Source organism: Podarcis muralis, chromosome 3 (genome assembly GCF_964188315.1).
Source record: "Podarcis muralis chromosome 3, rPodMur119.hap1.1, whole genome shotgun sequence".
In the NCBI taxonomy this organism is placed as follows: Eukaryota; Metazoa; Chordata; class Lepidosauria; order Squamata; family Lacertidae; genus Podarcis; species Podarcis muralis.
This window is the reverse complement of record NC_135657.1, coordinates 59,036,857-59,058,328: the sequence shown is the minus strand read 5'-3', so window position 1 is coordinate 59,058,328 and position 21,472 is coordinate 59,036,857. Positions and strand designations below refer to the sequence as shown.

At 42.0% G+C, this 21,472-nt stretch overlaps 2 protein-coding genes across 3 annotated transcripts in view; one reads left to right on the top strand and one right to left on the bottom strand.

Moving 5' to 3' along the window:
• The window catches only part of AIG1 (androgen induced 1), a 78,570-nt gene extending 65,027 nt beyond the window's left edge, over positions 1-13,543 (top strand). The window contains exons 5-6 of the mRNA XM_028723572.2: positions 7,018-7,181; positions 11,164-13,543. Of these exons, the coding sequence (XP_028579405.1) occupies positions 7,018-7,181; positions 11,164-11,201 (202 nt within the window). The 3' untranslated portion in view covers positions 11,202-13,543. The remainder of the gene's footprint in view (positions 1-7,017; positions 7,182-11,163) is intronic.
• A 2,084-nt stretch (positions 13,544-15,627) lies between these two features.
• ADAT2 (adenosine deaminase tRNA specific 2) overlaps positions 15,628-21,472 on the bottom strand; it is a 35,861-nt gene continuing 30,016 nt past the window's right edge. For both annotated transcript variants that reach the window (XM_077925934.1, XM_077925935.1), the window contains one exon: positions 15,628-16,970. In XM_077925934.1, the coding sequence (XP_077782060.1) occupies positions 16,720-16,970 (251 nt within the window). In that variant the 3' untranslated portion in view covers positions 15,628-16,719. The remainder of the gene's footprint in view (positions 16,971-21,472) is intronic.

The window sequence follows — 21,472 nt, the reverse complement described above, 5'->3', positions numbered from 1 at the left end:
GATACTATATAGATGTCTCATACACATACCCTTAGTCAAGCATCTGTTTCCACCAAGCGCGAGCTTTTCCCCTTGCACTTTTAATGTATCCATTCATTTATCTTAGCTTCTTCCTGGCTTTCAGATCAGCTAGGCCATATCTCAGATTGGAAATGTAAAACCATCACATGAGTTTGAAGCATGTATATTTAGAAGTACCCTTAATCTGTAAGTAAGCATGATAGGAAAAGCTGTTGATAGATCTGGAGAAATTTATTTATGTATTCTGTTCCTTCTACCAATGCTTACTCACTGATCATGCAGTAAGACGTTTCAGGATTGAAGTCTGTATTTCCAGAATTTGAAACTTGCCATAATAATTCAAGATGCCTGAAGTAAAGCTCTAGTTACCTAAAGCAGTTTTTCCCAATTGGTGGTGTGCGGATATCAACCTTTCAAAAGGATGGGGTCCATGGCTTGGCTTTTGAAAAACAGGGATTCTAGAGTACTTAGCTAATCGGGAGCCATTGACCTAAAGTATTTCCTTTCCCTTATGTCCTACTGTAGTTTTGAAGATTGACCAAAAGCACTCTGCTGACTACAATCTACTGGGGGCCACAGTCTACTGGGGAGTTAGATTTCTTGCATGCTTGAGGACAGCTATGTGCACTTGGCCTTTGCCTGTAAAGGTAGAAAGCTAAAGTCTGAGACAGGGGTCTGCAACCTTTAAGACAAAAAGAGCCACTTGGACCCGTTTCTGAAGAAAAAACAACAACTGGGAGCCACAAAACCATTGCGACATTTAAAACAAATATATCTCCGGAGCTGCGATCTGACAGCGGGCGGGAAGGTGACGTCGGGACGGTGCGTGACTAACGCCCGCCCACCCCATGCGACGTCACAGCCAGTACAGCGCCTGCCACAGTGAGGAGTGTCGGGGCGCACAATGCGCCTCCTCCCCTCGCTAGTATCCGCCCCGGAGCCGCGGGTTGCAGACCCCTGGTCTGAGACATGAGCATAATCCGTAAAACAAAACACCATTTACGTTTTCTACGTATCCTTATGATAATGTGAAATATTATAGCCATGTGTATTTAAATTAAAATATCCTTTCACCTCATTTGATGAGATTTACGTTTAGTATACTTTCCCTGAAGTTCTAGTTTTTGTTCTTCTTTCCTCCTAAGGAATACTTAGCACTAAATGGTCTGCTTTTTTCTAAACCTTGCAAATGGTAGAGATTCAACAAAATGGCTCTGGCCTTGCACTCTAAAGTGTGCCTTAATGCATGTTCCCTTGTGCTTATCTAATAATGAGATTGGACAGGAATTGCAATGTTAAAGACATTCATTAGAATTAATAACAACTAATCTTGTGCAGAAGCTTTATGCCTAAGGTTGATCAGCCCATTATTGTGCTGTATTGAGTTAGCATGTTTTCAAGGACAATGAACTCCTTAACAAAGGCCATTGGGTAATGTTTCCATGGTTGCACTGCTACTTTTCCTTCTCACATTTGTAATATAGACAATGCAGGACTACTCATAATGCTGCCAGTCCAGAGAAGGGCAGGATGGAAGGATTCTCGTGTAATATGCAGGGGCGGGTTCTGTGTTTAAATGATGTCAGCCTGGGTAGTCATAGGTGGTTCTGAAGCCTGTTCTTGAAGTGGCACATAAGTTGACTTGCTCTTTCCCATTTAACTTTGGTCATAATTACTTTCCATTTGCTTGTTCAGTCGCTCTGGGGTCAAGCATGCAAAACCTAAATGGAAAACTTGCTTTGCAATTACCATGCTGCAGGAATCCCAATGGCGTAGTGTAGGGATTAGTCACTGAAGGTCCTTGGACCAGTCATGGTCTTGTGGGACAAGCTCTTGTTCTTAATCCTGGGCGGATCTACACTCATGGCTTTTAATGCTAAAAAAGTGTTACGGAGTGGTTCTGATAACCATATAGCCACATGGCGTTCTTTTTTAACGTAATGTGTTATTAAAGTGTGACACCAGAGGGCGCTGCAGAGCAACCCCCTTCCAAATACAGATAGTCATGGAACTTTGGAGTGTCAGGCATAGCCCTACTGGCTTTGGCCCAAACGTAGCAGAGTTTTCCTGCACAGCGAAGAAGCTAGTTGCGGCAGTAATGACTAGTCAGCTAGACTCAGAATAACTATTTACAGGATTTATTAAAAAGGAGAAAATAAAACCAGCAGAGTTTCTGCATACAAAACAAAGCAAAAATAAATCCTCTCTTTCTCTCTCTCTCAAAACCATACACAGCACTTCTACTCCTAACAACACCTCACATCAAACTGAGCTAGCAATCCCTTGATAACAGAGCAGAGTGCTGGTCATTAACCAATCAGAGTGAGAAGTTTCTAGGTCAAGCAGACCTGGGCTTTCTGCCAAGAGTAAATTGACACCAGCCTGAGTTAATTGTGCGAAGCTAGAATCTGCAAGTTTCCCACGAGAACCAATTAACAGAAACTGAACACCCCCTCACAGATTCTGCTGAACAATTAACACCAAATACACCTATGTAGGAGATCATTTTTCCAGCAAACCTAAACCCTTGCACATTCGCTTGTTCTTTATCTTTGCCAATGGTTTAGTTAACACATCTGCTACATTTTCTTCACTTGATACATAAGTACATGTGATTACATTGTCTTGTACACAGCAACGTACATTTTGGTATTTTACAGAGATATGTTTGGAACGCGATTTGAAACCCTCTGTTTTACTTAATGTTATACAAGCTTGATTATCAATGTAAACTTGTACTGGTTCTCCACAATTTACATTTAAATCTGCTAACAAATGCTTGAAATAAATCACCTCGTTGCACAATTCACTCAATGCGGCGTACTCTGATTCCGTTGATGACACACTTACAACGTCTTGCTTGCGTGACCGCCAGCTGATTAAAGCTCCACCGACCATTATGACTAGTCCTGTGACAGATTTTCTATCTGGCAAATTTCCCCAGTCACTATCACAGTAGCAACTCAACATTTCATCCTCTGAAGAATTTAATTGTAACATATAGCCAATTGTCTGTTTGAGATACCTCAGAACTTGTTTTACCCCTTTCCAGGCATTTAGTGTGGGTTTTGAGACCAATCTACTTAATATGCCTACTGCGTAGCTAATATCAGGTCTGGACCACTGTGCTAGATACAATAAACTTCCAATTACAGAATGATATACATCAGGATGTTCAAATTCAGGACTCTCATCTACATGAAGTGTTTTTATGAAACCTGGATCCATAGGCACCACTGCCCCTTTGCAATCCTGCATCCTGTATGTAGTCAGTAGTTGTTTAACTTTGTTCTGCTGACTAATTAGGCAGCTGCCATCTTGGGCCCAGCACACTTCCAACCCTAGATATGTCCTAACCGGGCCTAAGTCTTTCACTTTGAACTTACTGGACAATTGTTTGGCAAACCTTTTAGTTTGTTTACCCACCTGCAGCCTACAATCTTTGCCCCCTCAGGCGCTGCTACTGGTGTAAAGACCTTGTGCTCATTCAGAGAGGACATCTCTTCCTCCATTGCCTGTTTCCAGAGCTCTGCCTCCTCTTTTGGTAACTTTAACACCTCCTGAAAACTCTTGGGTTCTGCAATCACACTAAACACATTTGCAGTATCTGGAGAAAAACGCACCGGAGGCACTCCTTTGTTTTGTCTTTTAGATCTTCTGGGAGAAAATTTTTCTTCTGACCCACTTTCCTCCTCAGAACTACGACCTCTCTTTTGTTGCTTAGCAACTGGTCTTTGGCTAACTCCACTTTCTTGAGAGCTCTTATCTGAACTTTCCTCCCCCTCAGACTCTGATTCTCTGTGTCTACCTTCAGAGTCATGAAGCTCCTGGGAAGGTTCAAACCAAACCTCAGTATTGGCATGTAGTCTCCCCCAGCCACTATGTTCACAAAAACTGGCATTCCTGGAGATCACAATGCCATTTGTCCCTTCAGCAAAGCGGAAACCTTTTCCCAGCTCCTGGTAACCCACAAACACTAACTGTTTGGTCTTAGGATCTCCCTTCTTCCTCATTTGTTTCGGAATTAATACCCAGGCTTTCGATCCAAACATATGCAAATGGTCAATTTTGGGTTTTTTCTGAAACAATTTAAAGTACGGGGTTGTACCTATTGTTTGATGAAAGAGCCTGTTTTGGAGATAACACGCGGTGAGCATGCTCTCCCCCCAATAAGACATGGGCAAATCAGCATCATCAAGCATGGCAAACATCATATCTTGTAAAGATCTGTTTTTCCGCTCTGCAACGCCATTCTCCTCTGGGGAAAAAGCGTTCGTTTTTCTATGCTCAATGCCACGCTTTTGTAACCAATCTTTAAAGGCATTTGACATAAATTCACCACCTCTGTCCGTCTGAATCCTTTTAAGTTTAATGGACAGAAATCTTTCCACAGATGCCACCCAGCCTTTAAACTTAGTGAACACATCACCCTTATTCTTCATGGGAAAAACCCAGGAGTAACGCGTGGCGTCATCCACAATTGTTAGTGAAAAACGCGATCCACCCCTGCTTACAGCAAATGGACCAATTACGTCCATGTGAACCAGCTGTAGCGGTGCCTCACTAACTCTGTCGCTTCTGGGGTAAGAGACTCTGTGGGTTTTAACCTTTTTACAAACATTACAATCAAGGTACTTGTTACAACTCTTTAAATTACCCCCATCAGCCAATTCAGACATTTTTAGTACACTTTTCCAGCAAGCATGCCCCATTTTCCTATGCAATAAGTGCACACAGTTGTCATGTATAGCTTTGTTATTCACTGCAGGCTGAGATTTACTGACTACTGCTGCAACTTGAGATCCTGCTTTAAGCCAAAACAAGCCTCCCTCTGACTTAGCAGTGCCTAAAATCTCACCAGCCTTCTTAATAATGCAACTGTCTCCTTCAAAATACACTTTAAACCCAGCTTTTAGCAAACAATCTACAGACATCAGATTGCTCCTTAATGACGGCACACAAAGTACATTTTGCAGGCATTCACGAAGACAAGGAACAAAAACTGCACCCCCCGAAATCACTTCGGAAGTACTTCCGTCTGCTAGAGCCACCTGGCTGCGCTGTGCTGAGTTCTTGGAAACAAACAATTCATCTGAATTCACGATGTGGCGAGATGCTCCCGAATCGACCACCCAGACCGCTTGTTTCTCATCAGCAATCTTGACCTCGCCGGTCACCAGCTGAGCCGACTGTTTTCGTTTGAAGAATTTCTTTTTACGCTGCTGCTGCTGCTGATCTCGTCTCTGCTCCTGCACCGGCAACTGAGACTTGACCAACTCCGGACATTGTCGTTTTAGATGCGCTGAAGACCCACATCGGAAACAACGCCTAACAGCAAACGCTGACTCCTCACCGGTACGCTGCTTTTGCTTCACCTCTGGCACGGCATGAGAACTCCTTCCAAACCGCCCACCTGTAGAAGCCTCTGCAGCCACCAACCTTTCTTGCCTCTTCTGCCATTCTTCAATCAAACGCCCAGTAACGTAACTGACTGATAAATCATGCTCCTGCATGCCTTCTAGAGACAAAACTAAATTATCCCAGCTTTCCGGGAGAGAACTCAAAATAATAGCCACCTTCTCCTGCTGGTCTAACGCACAGTCTCTTTCCTGTAGCGCAGCAAACTTTAACTGTAAACTGTGTAGGTGTTCCTGCATTGTAACCCCAGGCTGTAACATTGCCTTGTACAATGCCTTGCGAATGAACAGCTTGGAAACCGCTGTCTCACGCACATGGAGTTCTTTAAGTGCTTGCCACACACCTCTAGCTGTCTTGATTCCCCTCACATACGGCAACTGGGAATCTTCCAGCCCCAAGACAATTGTGGCCCTTGCTCTTTGGTCTTTATCGAGGTCTTCATCATCAGGCTTCGCAGGAAACGTACTCACCACTTGCCAGAGACGATCCCTCTGCAGCACTGCCTGCATGCGTTCCGACCACAGCAAGTAATTGGAGTCATTCAGACGCTCAAAAGCCATCTGAACTGGTTGTGAGGCCATCTTGAGAGCGATGTCCCTGGAACCCGGAACCAGCTACTCACGACCACCGAGAGAGAAAACAGGAACCACAGCACCCAGCACTCACACGCTGCAGCTGTTGTCCTTGTGTCCGCTGTGTCACCAGCTCACCACGGTCAGGAACCAGCCAGAGTCCATCAGCTGCACCAACAGGAACCGCAACTTCTGGAACTACTGGAACCAACGCCGTTGATGCTGACACCACTGCAACTCAGGCTGGCAGCACAATGCCCATAACCTCATGGAACTTTGGAGTGTCAGGCATAGCCCTACTGGCTTTAGCCCAAACGTAGCAGAGTTTTCCTGCACAGCGAAGAAGCTAGTTGCGGCAGTAATGACTAGTCAGCTAGACTCAGAATAACTATTTACAGGATTTATTAAAAAGGAGAAAATAAAACCAGCAGAGTTTCTGCATACAAAACAAAGCAAAAATAAATCCTCTCTTTCTCTCTCTCTCAAAACCATACACAGCACTTCTACTCCTAACAACACCTCACATCAAACTGAGCTAGCAATCCCTTGATAACAGAGCAGAGTGCTGGTCATTAACCAATCAGAGTGAGAAGTTTCTAGGTCAAGCAGACCTGGGCTTTCTGCCAAGAGTAAATTGACACCAGCCTGAGTTAATTGTGCGAAGCTAGAATCTGCAAGTTTCCCACGAGAACCAATTAACAGAAACTGAACAGATAGACCTTGTGGAATGGGAGTTTTTCAGCCTTGATGGTATTTTTTAAATATTGTTCTAATAACATTTAAAAGGTGAGTGTCTTTGCTCCTGTACTGATACATGCAAAGCCTGTGAATCAAATCCTGATTAATGCTTCCTGCTCCCTCCTCTCTTTCCACGCCCAAAGTGTCATAATCAATAAAGTTTACTTCTGAATAGACATAGGATTCTGCTCATAGAAAAAAGTTCTTGCTATTGTGTAATTTTATTTATTTAAAGAAAACTTCTGATTTCTCTCTGTATTTATATTAGGGTCTGTTGGATTTATCATGTAACAGGTGTTTGGGTGTACCCTCTCTTGGAGTACCTTGGCTCAGGTGCTAAAATTATCTTCTTTGCTACTGTAACTGCAATAATTAACATCTTCTACTTGCTGGGTGAGATCCTAAACAACTGCATCTGGGATACACAAAAATGTGAGTATTGTTTTGAGAAGCACTGATGTAACTATGAAACAAGGGCTGATTCACATATTGCCATTGCCATTGTAAAGTTCCCTGAGAGTGACTCCACCATGTCTTTTTCATGTGTAAATTCTGTCACGTGGTGGTTATTCCATACAATGTTGCTTGGTCAGAAAAAAAAACCCATAAATTTTCTACCATTTCAATCTAATCTGGTAGCGTTCATTTATTTCCCATTGCTGCAGTTTCATGCAAAACACCTTTCCACGCAAAATGATTGCATTGAAATCAGTACAGGAAGTTGCTTGCACACTCATGCACTGATGTACTTTTGGGCTTAATTTGAGACTGTGTGTGTGTGTGATTATCATTGCCTGGTTTTGGACATTTAGCTGAGAGCATCAAATGACAACAAATAGGTACATAAATCCAGAAATTACTAGGGAGTTAAAGTGGGAATTGGCAAAAATCACCTTCCGCCACCACTTCTATTCATGGAAGCCTCTGCTGGATCAAAGATCATTCCATGAATGAAACAACACCACTGGGTGATACTCTTAGCCCCAAGAAGTTCTGCAAAGGTGATTGAGGATGTGCCTGTTGTGATCCAGATAAGATCTAAATTGGATGTTCTTAAAAAGGTTTGACAAGTACACCACATATCACAAAATTATACAATGAGCTTATGCCATCCTATAATAAAGGTTGGGGTGGAAAGAAAAGGGCATTTACAAGTCTGAAAGGTTTTCCCCTCTCTTCCTTTAAGAGTTACATTTTTTAAAAAACACACCACTACTGACAAAATAATTTGCAGTTACTTTTTCCAAACTAAACCACAAACATGGTAGGCAAAGAAAAATCTTCCCATTCTATGGGCCAGAGTCAGCCCACAGGTCTGAAGATAACATAATTTCTGCCAGCGTATTTGATCCATCAGCAGTAAAATGCTTCTCAAGAAAGGATAGAGGCTCTTTTATGAAGAAAAATGAAACTCTACAGCTTGAAACCACTGGAAAAGTTTCCTCCAGCAGCAGAGAGGACACAGGAGACCAGAATTGGCATCAGCACAGGATCCAAAGCCAATATGCGTTTCTGGAGCTGAGCCATTGTTTTGTTTTCTTAAACCTTTGACTGACTATCCAATTATTTTTGGTTTGTCAGCAACACCCAGCCCATTGTATGTAGACTATTGGCGATGTCCAAACCGAATTGCTTCATTACTCTGTCTTTCAACAAAATCGCCACTACCAGACGCTTTTGCCCCTCTGCTGTAATTTGGGCAGATATAGGTGTGTTTTTCAAAGAAGCCCATGGTAAGAAATCTGAGCCAAGCAGATTTTCCATTTGAAAAGTACTGTGATTTATGGTCAGGTTTCCTTTTGAGAGGTTCCTTCTCATCTCTGCCCACCCTCTAGACCCCTGTCCTATTGAAAAGAAAGATAAGAAATTTCTGTTTTGGGATATGCAGCAGCACTGGAAACTTCCAAAAGAAACACTTTCAGAATAGATCGGAGGTGTTTGGCAGGGTGGTTTGGTCCAAATTAGCTAAACAGACAAAAGAACAAAACTTTTGCCAGAAGCTAAGAATAGAACTTTGCCCAGGAACAAGCGTTTGAAAGAGACGAATGTTTCCATTGCAAGGAAAAAAACAATCAATGGCCATGAATGAGTTACACTGTGAGTTCAATTCCTGCACATGGCGAATCCCAAGGGGGTTCAGCAGAACCTGCACCCCTGCACACATCTGAACAAGCGCATGGACACACAAGCAGGCAGCATGAATGCATCTAAAGGCACATGGCAGAGTTCCTCTTACACCACTCACAGCCCCATCTAAGCCCCTTTCTCTGTGCCTTGCAAGTTACTTATGCTGGGCTTTCACTGACAATAACTGGATCTTTTTCATAGATGAGGTAAGTGTTGCTGCCTGTAGATTTTTCTTAAGGAGAAGTTCCGCATTTTTTTTAACCCATTATCAGCTGCTGTCTCTGGTTCCTGTGGTGACTTCAGCATTTGAGCGGCTAGCAACATGTTTACTGCTTGCCACATTTCCCTCTATCGCACCTACAGTTTACAATACGTTGAATCTGTGGTGGGGTTTTGTTCTGTTCTGGTTGTTTCTGGGAATTAATTTTGGGTTTTGAAGGCTGGAGCCAGGCAATAGTTATAAAGAATCCTTTTTAAAGAACCATTTTAAAGAAAGTGGTTTTGAGTGAGGTTTTGCTTCCCATGATTTTCACACTCTTTATTTTGCCTGACAGTTAAATAGGTTTTGCAGGTTTTGGAACAGTAAGAACTGTTGTTTTTATCTCCAGCAAAAATGAGTAGTACACTCCAGAAGCAGTGATCCTTCTTTCAAAGTGTCTTCAGCTCTCTGAAAAAACAACAACCTGGTGACTGTTTCCAGGCTATTGTTTTGTCCTTGCTGTGCTTCAATGTTCCTCTATGGATTGCGGGTTTTCTTTGGCCACATTACTTTAAAATAAAATTAATATTAAAGGCCAAATGCACCCAGAGACACCTGTGCACCTACCATACTAATAACATTTGGGGGGGAGGTCATTTAAAGAATGGTTGTGTAGGAAAGTTAACTTCTGGTGTCTCTGAGATTGAGCAGAAGTTGTGCAAGATCAGAAGCACCCCCTCCCCCTCACAGAGTCGAGCATTTGCGTGGGTATTGCTGAACTTAGAGAAGATTGTGCCATCAGATCTGAAAGGGGAAGGAGGGCTGTGTCTCTAGTAGTAGAGAATGGGCAGGAGATGGTCACCTCAGAACTGCACCTCTAGAAGCAACATTATTTGTATAATTTTGGTAAGGAAGGAGAGACTGGGGCAATGATCCTTTATCGCTTTGGGATGTTTTATTGAAATCAATAAACCTTGCAAAATGTTGGCAGTCTAAAAGCTAAGACTGCCACAGTCAAGTTAGTACATACCAACTGCAGGTCTGCTCTGAAATAAGTCCCATTGAATCTAAAAGATGGAAGTCTTAGTGGAGTTAAGTCTCTATACTATGGCCACATAGTGGGGTGTGGCCTTACTGGGAATAAGCCCCTTGAAATCGTTGGGATTTACTTCTGAGTAACCATTGCTAGGATTAACTGCAAGAAATCGACCAATGGAATACTACTCAGGCAACAGCTGAACTTTCCAAGCTGCTTGCAGCATTTTAATTCATGGGTCTCATTATAATGAGCTAATACAGATATATTGTTACAATTTCAGATCCAAGTTATTGGTGTGTTTGAGGTCTTTGAAATCAAGGATGACAGTGGACTGGTGTCACAGACAGCTGGTATAAGAATCTGGACATTTTTGTGTGGGCATAAATGCATATTACACTTAATGGCTTTAAAAGGATGCCCCCAAACCTACCCATCAGCAGTTAATAATATGACTTGGAGAACCTCAAATATTTTGTTGCTTATCCCAGCATAAACATTGTTTTGTAACCATGAATACAATACATGCTCATAAGTAAATAGACATCATGAAGAGTGATCTTCACCATTTTTCAACAAGGAACGAGGCAGAGGAGCTTCAAATGTGAAAGAAATATATCGGACAAGCTATTATTTGACAGCAAAAAGCCAGTATGGTTGCAGATTATTTGGTTAGTCTGGTCCCATTTTGTCAGCATTCTGGTGCCTATTATCATGCATTGGGAAGGCACCAAAGGAGAAACAAAGGGCAGGGTTTGGCAGATGAGTCTCAGCAGCAGAAGATCTGCACAATGGGGCTGTTTCCCTCCCCACTCCCTCGCACACAGTCCAAAATTGGCCTGGGGGCGGGTGAGGAGAAGCCTTGGAACAGGGAATGGAGGGAGGGGGAATCATTCTGCTTGGCAAACCCAAATGCTTATACCCTGACAGAATGATCACCTTAGGATGTACAACGTTAAATTCCTCCCAAAATTTCTGCAGAAGATGCATAAGGATGCAGTGCCTTCCGATTTCCTCAGGCGTTTCAAAAGTTGTTTTCTGTTTGTGCTCAGGTATGGAAGAAGGAAAAGAAAAGCCTAAATTGGACTGAACATGAAAGAGGAAAACAAGATTTGCTGCTACACGGAAGACATCTCAGTGTCAAGAGATTGGCCATTTACATGAACAGTGCATCCAGGATACTTTTATTTTCTCTTTAAAAAGAAAAGGGATATTGATTTATTGCCCCACTCCTTCCTGATACCTGCCTCTGCCCATAACACTATATATGATACATTTCTCCACGACTCTTCTACACATGTAATTATGTATGTTACTATGTTAAGTGTCTTTCCTGTGGCAGCATTATTGAAGTCTGCTCTGTCTCTGATTTGGAAATCAGTGGGGAAATTGTTTGCATATCTAGCTGTATCATAAAGCCACGTCTTCAAAAGAGTGGAAAACTTAACACACACATGCAAATATTTTGAATCAGAGAGTTCTGTGGAATTAACAAATCAGAGAGTTCTGTGGAATTTTAATCATCACATTACAGACAAGAAGTGTTTGGGACAATGGCAGTCAACTAGGACTATTAAATTGTTAAAACAAACTGATTTAACTCAGTGCTGCTAAAGTACAAAACCACATCAATAAAAAACAAAAATAGTCTCCCTTCGTTCAAAAAAGTTCTTGCTGCTCAGGTGTTTTCAGGTACATCTTAAAAGCACCACCTAGTTTTCTTCACATCTAGAGGAAATGGCAGAACTTCATCATACTCCTTCCAGGAGCAATGACGAGATGGACTCCTTTTATTTAATATTTATTTGGCACTGGACTTAAATTTTACAGTAAATGAGGAAGACCGGGATTGGTGAATGGTAGGATTGGAATAGGAGAGCATCAGGTAAGAAGAGTGGCTGAGTCAGAGCCAGTCCAACTGCACAAACAACTCAGGATCACTTGGGGGAGCAAACCGGAGCCAGTGAAGTAGCATGCAATCTGCAAAGCATGCCCAAGACCCCTTGCGTCACAGAGGCAGGATGTCCAACCACCATAGTCTCAGGGATCACCAGCCTCTAGTCAGTGGTCTAGGGTCTGGGAGTGGTCTACATCTATTGAGCAGGAAAGGCTTCACAGCTTGGAGAGAATATTGTCAGGCTTAGTTTTTCATATAGCCAAATAGTAGATGTCACAATAAATTGTGAAATATCCATTTTTAGTAACACCATTGGGGAGCAGAAAATTGCTAATCTGGCCTCCTGCACATTGCAAACCACCAAACTGGCCACCTCTGTTCTAAATAGAGGTCTGGGGGCAGAAGTGGACTCCTCAAGTGGTCAGGTTCTACAATAAAGTTATTCTAAAGCAACAGTAAGGACTTTTTACAACTCTGGGTCGTGGACACAGGGCATTCATGCAAACCCCGGAGAGCAACAGTGTGAAGTGCATATCTCACATCATTTTTTAAAACAAACTTATTTTCCTTACAACTGTTTGGAAAATCTTTACCACGCTTTCATTATAGCTTGGCAGAGCCCTCGGGTTCAGCGAGAGCTCACTAACAAAACTGTTCCATGAGCTGCATCTGCCCCTAAAACCTTCCACTGGTCAGCGCTTTTCACAGAGCATACTAGGAAGAAAGACTCCAGCTAAACATCAGGCAGAGTTTTCGGACAGTAAGAGGTCTTTGACAGTGGGGTGGACTCCCTCGGGAGGTGGTGGACTCTCCTTCCTTGGAGGTTTTTATACAGAGGTTGGGTGGCCATCTCATATATGCTTTAGTTAAGATTCCTGCATTGCAGGGGATTGGACTTGGGGTCCCCCTTCCAGCTCTACAACTCTATGATTCTATATCCGTCTCCCGACAGAAGAGGAATTTAGAGCATAATCCTATACATGTGCAGACAGAAGTCAACACTTTGGGAGTTCAGACAGTGTTTCCTCTCGGGTAAATGGGTATAGAATTGCAGCTTCAAATGTAGTTGGTAAGAGAGGCTCTCCTGAGCAGAAATAAATAAAGATCCTCTCTACCTCTGGAAAGCAACGCTTTTTTAAAATGTAGTTGCCAGAAGCAAATGCACCAAAAAGGCTGAAAGGCCTCACTTTGGCCACATATCTCTTTGAGGAAATATTTATAGACAATGCTTGAAAGTTTAGTACAAGATTTTTCAACACGAGTGGCGCAATGTAAATTGAGGCTTCATTGTCAACAATGTGAAATTCAGGTTGGTAAAAAAGAAAGAAAGATCTGTGCCGTTTTGTTAATAGTATTTGAGTGCTTTCGCGTGGCAAGGCTCGCATAACTCATTCTTTGCTGTTGGGACTTGCATGTCTGCAGTCTAAGTCTGTGTTTCTCATTGACCTTTTATTCGTTAAACACTGGATGCTGGCCTTTGTACTTTACTCGCTGCACAAATGGCAAATAATAATAAAAGAACTTATAATACTGAAGCATTGCAGAGCAGTTTACATTCTTTCTGCCTGCGGTGGCGAGCGTAGTCTTCCACTTTTGGCATTAGGCATGCTTCCTTGAGTCTCATTCGCCGGTTACCTTTTGTGGCCAGGGAGTTGCTGCAGTGTGGCTCCTTCCTCTGCCACAAAGTTAATGTCAGAGGCCCGAGGCCTTATGGGAGGTGGTCCCAGCTGCAGCTGTTTCCTACACCAGTGTCACCCCAGTTTCCAAGAGGGTGATGCTGACATGGGTCAAACCACATGAATTTCTCCCTTGTCTTCTGGGGATTTTGATGCTACCTTTGTAATATGAAAACTCGTTAGATGGTCACATGCTGAACCTGAACTCAAAGCACCAGATTGACATCATAGTGATGATGTGTTCCAAACATGCAGTGTGTTTACAATGGCAATCGGCTGGTAAAACCCACACAGTAAAGTCTCAACCGCGTACCAACACAACACCCAACATAATAAATTTACCTTTTTTCAAAAGCTAGTGGGAAATATTTATGGTTAAGGCACCTCTCTGTAATATGCTATGCTAATATGTAGGATGAATAGTATGTATTTTCTTATTAGTAGAATGAAACCATAAAGCTAGAAGTTCCTTTAAGGCCACCTACACAAACTCCCAGCACCAAAATCAAAGCTGATATATCTAAAGATTTGCATCTAAATCTAGATCAGCTCACAGCATCCTCCAGGTTATATATAAATCTTGTTACAGGCAGAAAGCATATGCAGACAAGCATCTCTAAGGCTTGGTAGAAGAAAAAATATTCGCCGCGTGCATAACGTCTTAAAATCCACATAAGAGAAAGAATCAGCTAGCCTTAAATGTGCTTTGCAAGTGCCAATTTCTCCTGTAATTCCAGTTTTATCAATTTATGGCTACCCAGAAACCCTTTGGCACTATATATCTCCATATCATCAGCTACCTTGTTGTCAAGTAGTTCCTCAGTTACATGCTGCCCATTTATCTTCCCTTCACAATAATTCATTGCTCATCTTTCTTAGCGCAACACTGATTTCTTGGGCTGTGTCATGTTGATGTGTCATCCTAGTGAGAAACCACCACCCTAGATAAGAGTTGCAGTGATGACATTGTTTCAAGCAGATGCTAGAGCTTTGTGGAACACTCTTAGCAGCAGAGATCATGACTGCTGAAGATCAGCAATGCAGTCGCCTTGGTGAGTTGCCACTCAAATTTATTTAGTGTTTAACTGCCGCTAAACTGTTCTTAAAGCAAGCATTTGTCTTCAGTTCAGAGCATCTGAGATGGCAGGAAGATTGGAAACCTCAGTTGTGGTGTGTTTTCAATATGACAGTTGTGCCCTCAGGGGTGCTTTCTGTCTGTGCTTCCCACAACCATCCTTGAATGACTTAAAGATCTTGATGCCACACATGCAGTACCCTTCCCATGTGTTTGTGGGTCTTTGAACTAGAGGCATCAGAGGAACCCATGGGAAAGCACCACCTTTAAAACTAGCTTAACATTTCAAGGGCATCTTGACTGTGGCACAAAGTTAAAACTAGAGGTGTAAGAAGACATCACATTTTGTTCTGTATTCATATCATGCAGCCCTGTTTCTGTTCCACTACAATTCATATTCTGCCCCAAACTGCTTTTTGTGTCTCTGTCCTCTGCGGCAAAATTATATAACTTCCATAATTTATGTAATTGATTACATAAATTGTGTAAGTTATGTTGTCATTACATTATTCTGCCCCATTCATTTCACTCCAAAGGAAATGCAATGCAAATAGAGGAAGGGGAGAAAAGCAATCAATTACATATCGTTTGTGGACTGAAAACTACAGCAACAAAAAACACCAATAGTATTTGCTGGGTTGATATCTGTTCTGGACATGGGACAAGTAAGCGAACACCAGCAATTTCCATCCCTGCTTCTGTTTTCAGTTGAATTCTCTGATATCCTCAGTTGAAACAGTTTGTTTTCATTGGAGAAATATGGTTTTGAGGTTCATTTTCCTTCCTTGAAATGAGAAGTGGCAGAGTGGATAGAATATGTTAGCAAAGTCTCTTAAATAACACAGATGGAGTCCAGAGAGGAAAAGGGTCCTGATAACACTTTACTGAGGAAACTGAACAAAACATGTATAATTTGAGGAGAAAGAAAAGGAGAGGTCTTGTCCTCTTTCAGGGAATGTCCTCCCTAGCAGGGAGACATTCAACCAAATGTACAGAGGGAAAAACCTCTCAGAGCTACATCCAATCAGGGCACACACACCCTGGTTGCTAAGCAGCACCTCCATCTGCCCCCCTCTTGGCTATCTGATTTTAACAGTTAACACTTAAGTTCCACATGGAATGTTGCACTTCCAACAGGGAGTCACAAAGCGTAAATGCTGCCACACTAACAAATAAACTCATCACAGATGTGGAACAAACACTATATGGCACCTATAGAAATACAAGTTCTGCAGAAAGAAGCTGTCAAGTAAAGCACAAAGGGAACGAGGCAATCCTTTAAGCTGGTCCCCAGTTGTGAGGAAAAGGTTGGGCATAAATGTTTAACAGTGCAATCCGAAGTGGGTTGGAGGAGGTAGAACTGATTTTTTTAAAAAAAATACATGTTGCCCCCTGCATGAATACTTATTTATTTAAAGTTGCAATCCTATGTTCCCTGCAAGGGAGTAGAGAAAGAGCTTTGCCTGCTGAGGGAGTGATCTAGCCTTATAAATCCCCATCATGAGGGTCTGGAAGGATCTTCAACCAGTGATCCTCTGAAGTGGAAGTGCCAGTGTCATGTAGAAAAGGAGGCTTGCTGGAGGGGGGCGGGGGACAGATCCAATGGGAACAAAACTTTTAAAATCTCTGAGAACAGAGTGAACTCCCCAGCCCTCCTGCCAGCTTTTTTTGCTCTAGGACTACAAATCCAGCAGGACATAGGAAAATACAGTTCCCCCACCCACACTTTGAATAGCTTAGTTAAGCATTCATAACCTGCCGTTCGTTATAAAAAGTTCACTGCTAAAACAAGTAAAAACAACATCAGCAATCGGCAAGATTAAAGGTGGTGAATGAACAGATGAACACTTGAAGGTTCGCGTTGTGCTTGTAAACTATTTTAAAAGGCAGGTGGTTTGCCTGGTGCATTGCAGGGCGGTGGGGGTGGGGCAGAGAAGCCGACAGCTATGCCAGTGTTTGATTAGTTGGTTTGTACATCTCCCATTTCAGCTGCGGCTAAGGAACATGCTGCAAGCTCTCTTTTTAATATTGTCTCCCTTTGTCTCCCTCTTTCATGAGTACTGTATTTATTCCACGGAGCTATTACACCAGGCAGGAGGGTCTGGAACAGCAGAAAGTGCACAACACCAAAGGCCAATTTAACACCACACAAACGTATCCCTGCAGACTTGCTGTGCCAAGTTGATTTGAATGTCAGTCTGCAGCCAGTCCCTGCAGAAGAAGGAGGGGACTTTAATCACACTTAGAATTCATACAATCATTCCTGCACAATATTGATCTGTCGGTGTGAACAACAGCTTTGATGGTCAAAGCATGCTAGGTTAAAGTCCTGAATGTGCAACTTGAGTGCTTTGACAGGGCTGGATAAAGTATTTCTTTTTTGCATCCTACACGGTTTTTAATTCACCTGTAACTTTTCTGTGAATATTTGTCCCCTGCCATTGCTTGTTATTGATTCACATGTTAGGGAAAGAATGAAACGGCCTTGTCCATATTTAGTGGGGAGGCCATTCCAGCTGAATTGGCTGGCCACGACTTGCTCAAATGCATGCTGTTTCAGCAGTCCTGAGACATTTTTAGCAGTACAGTATAACCCAAAGCTTCTATGTCTCTGGTCAACATCACCTACCTTCACTTTGGCCAGTCACCCAGAGCCCTTCTTAGTCTCCTCCTTTCATTAGGATTGTTTAGGAAACGGTTTCCATTGGAGCAAGATCGCTGAGGCTCACTGGCATATCACAATCCGAGTGTTTATCTTTATAACACAGGTTGAACACAGGTGGAGGTACAGCATGAAATACTGCATTACACCCCACACTTAAGTTCACTGCTGCCATAGCCAGGGCTCTTTTCAGCTGGAAAAAAAGTTCTGGTGCCTCTCAGGTGGGCGCCATTGCCATTATAAGAGAACAAGGGAGGTGTTCATAGTGAGTTCCGGCACATTTTCTAGAAAAGTAGCACTGCCCATATCAGATCTGTTAGGGCAGTGTTGGACTATCCATGATCCACAGACTGTATCCGCCCCCAGGCTGCACATCTTTTAAGAACAAAAACCCTGACATACCCTCCTTCATAAATGTTGGTTCTATTCACATCTATCAGAAAAAGCTTCCAGCTGCCCATGGGTGACATGCATTGCTGCCATTCTGCTCGCTGAATAGCTTTTAATCCAGCAGAGGTGTTCTCTAACATGAAAGAAGGGGAGGCAATTTTATCCAGTTCTTCATGTTGTTGTGGATGTCGCCCCACACCAAATTCCACATGAGGGAGCATTAGGAACAAAACTGAAAATAAAACTACCAGGATCATAATGCTACCATACCAATCTATGGTGCGATTGCATTTGGAATCCATTGCAGAGTCCAGGTTGTCTCACTTAAAATAAAGAGAAAAAAATATCGCGGAGCTAGAAAAGGCTTAGAAAAGGACAGCAAAACTAGAGATTTGGGAGATGAGATTTAATGTGCTTTTTTGTTATTTTGATAAATTTATCCATGCCACACAATGCAGTGCACCGGCTAATGACACCTTGAGAAATTCCAAAATCTGCATCCTACACAGTTCCCTCATTTTGCCTGCCCAAATGCCCCATCACTACACATAAATCCAATTTCTTTCACATTCTCTACATGCTTCTTGCCACTCAAAGGTCCACCTGCCTCCAGGACTTTCAAATAACCCCACTCAATGGACCAGAATGTGGTCTAAACCCCCCTTTAAATCCATATCAACGAAAAGAAAAGAACTCACACTGAAACTCACCTACAGGTGGTACCTAACACCAAGGAAACTAGCGCTAATACACCCAGGAACCTCACCAAAATGCTGGAGAGGGTGCACCTCCATAGGCACATACCTCCACATGTGGTGGGAGTGTCCCAAAATCCAACTATTCTGGACGACAACCATACAAGAAATATGTACAATAACTAAGCAAGTAATAGACATCACCCCAGAATTGGCCCTACTAAACATCTTCCAAGACAACAATGCCCATTTACACCACAAAGAACTCATAACCCACCTGCTCTCAGCAGCCAGAAATACCATAACCAGACACTGGAGAGACCTGTCAGGAGTAAGCATGGACCAATGGTACCAAACAGTATGGGAAACAGCCCTACTAGAAAAATTAACTAATAAACTGAAACTGACACGGGGACAAACAGAAGAAGACACCTTCACCCCGGTATGGCTCCCCTTTATCACACACACAGCCCAACAGGACAATGACAATAATCCACCAACAGCATACAAATCAATATGGCTAACCTGATCCAAAACACCCACCCACCTCACTCACACACGAAAACAAAGATCACCACAGCCAACCACAAGCAAACAATCACACCCTAGGCCAACCCCAACCTCTCTCACCACCAAAGGAACACAAGTGAACGACACAAATAACGCTGACACCAAACTCTACACACATTAAACATAATAGAAACACCGCCACCCGACCCCACCCCCATCCATCTTCCCTCTCTCCACCCCCCCTTTTCTTCTCTCTTTCTTTTTTCTTCTCCCCCTAATGCCTCAACAAATGAAATGGATTTGTAAAAATGTTAAAGGGAAAAAACAAACAAAAAACGAGGCACTACACTTCTGTAAAACAAGAAAATCCTTAATAAAATATTTAAAAAAAAAAACATTGGCCATACCTAGCTGCTCTACTTAGATGGGGAAAGGTGGTGTCCTTCAAGTGTCATTCATACAGGGATTCATCTAGTGACAGAGACACTGTGTGGGCACTAAACCAACCAATCCATTTGCAACTGTGATGTCCTCAAAGTACTACTGTCATTCTGTTTCATTTTCAGTCCTTAGAAACCTACCAGCTTTCCAAAATGTACACATATTTAACCTTAGCTTGAATGTTAACATACACGAAACTTCATGAAACTGAATGATTGCTATTCAAGCAGTGGAGAATGTATCTCCCCCTTTAGCAATTTTACTTGTACTGTTCCGTTCCAAGGACTGTGCTTAAAAATAATATAAAGTGGATTTTCAGTTTATACATTTGCATAGCGTGGGATTACTGTCAGGAATTTATAGCTAGAGATCTGGAGGTGGCATGAACCACTGCCAACACTTCAGTGGGATGGAGATGAACCCAGCTGAACAAAGGAAGGTCTCTTTATTTATGAGATAATAGAGTATTACAAAAGTATGAGAATGTGCAAATTGCTTAAATGACTTCCTCTTGCATGTGGAAATTCTGATGTTTGCAGTGTGCAAATCTGCAAGTTTTAAGTGTGTGGTATGCATTTTCAGCTGCATGGTCTCCCATTATGGGTTTTGGAAGGAAAATGTTGCTATGGTAATTGCTCCTTTTTGCTGAATATTTAATTAAATGAAAAAGCAGGACATGCTCTGTAAAATATATACATGATATAATCTAACTAAATTTGGTCATGGCTACAGCTGCCGTCCTTTCCACAAACACCTGGGAATAAGCCCCATGGAACTTGGGCCCCAGGCCAGTCTTAAGAAGAAAAACAGCTTTGCAAGAGGGGAATTTAAAGCAGAGAAGTGGCACAAAAATAGATGCTTAACCCCCACCCTCAATTTCTGCATTCCAGATAGCCCCCTGGGGAGGGGGAGGTGAATCTGTGGCTTTTGGTTTCTATCAGTTTCTCATTTATTCAGTCTTAAGTTGGGTTCTCCCCATTTCCACACACATTGTGGGGTGGTTGTTGTTTTTAAACTACAACCAACAACCCTGTATGCATGGAAATTAATATGCATTTTGTGTGCGTTTATCTAAATTTATGTATTTGTGTACCCAATTTTTACAGACAAGTACAAACTTGCTTCAGTCAGCCTTTGGGGAATGAACCGTTGTGCTGACCCTGTTTTTATTAGGATTGCTGCACTGTTGTTTTTGGTTTATGTTATCATTTTTAGAGCTTTTTGTTGTTGCCTTAAATGTTTTAAACCACTATAGAAATTTGGACGAAAAGCAAATAAAACAAATAAAAAGAGAAGTGGCGGGCCATTTGGATGGAAGCTTGGACCTCGCCTCCCAGCCCCTCCTAAAAGTCACCAAACAGTACTGTGGTTTTATTAGGGGGGGGGAGGATCTTTTATCATCCAGCATTAGCAGTGTTCATGTTGCCTTTTAAAAATCAGAAAGTGCTGAACACAAGAAAGGCTTCCATCTCTCTTTACAACAATGCCCCTCCATTTCCTAAATCTTTCATTTTTGTTCTGTGTTCTGGCACTCTCTCTAGTGCTGGAGCACAAACCTTTGAATGTTTTGGGGTGTTTCTCTCTTTTTTTTATTTTTTATTTTTTTAAAAAATATTTTTTATTGCGTTTCTTTTCATAGTTTTGTACATTCCAAATAGTACAAAAGAAACCAAGTACAAGAAACAATTTTTTTGATTTTTTTTTTTAACAAAAGAAAAAGAAAAAACCTTAATAAGGTTATAGATATATAAACATTCCACTTTCCGTAAATCCCCATTGGACTTCCCCACACCTTCCAGATCTGCGTTCTTTGTAATAACAATATCAGCAATTTGTTGCCTTATTTCAAACCTTGTTACAACTTTCAATTATTATGTCTCCGTATTCAATATATTGTATCTCAATTTTGATACCTTTAAAATAAACATAATATGTTTGGTTCACTTATCTTCTTTTCTCATTTGTCACTTATTTTACCATTTGCTTAATCATATTTGCTAAAGCATAACATTTCC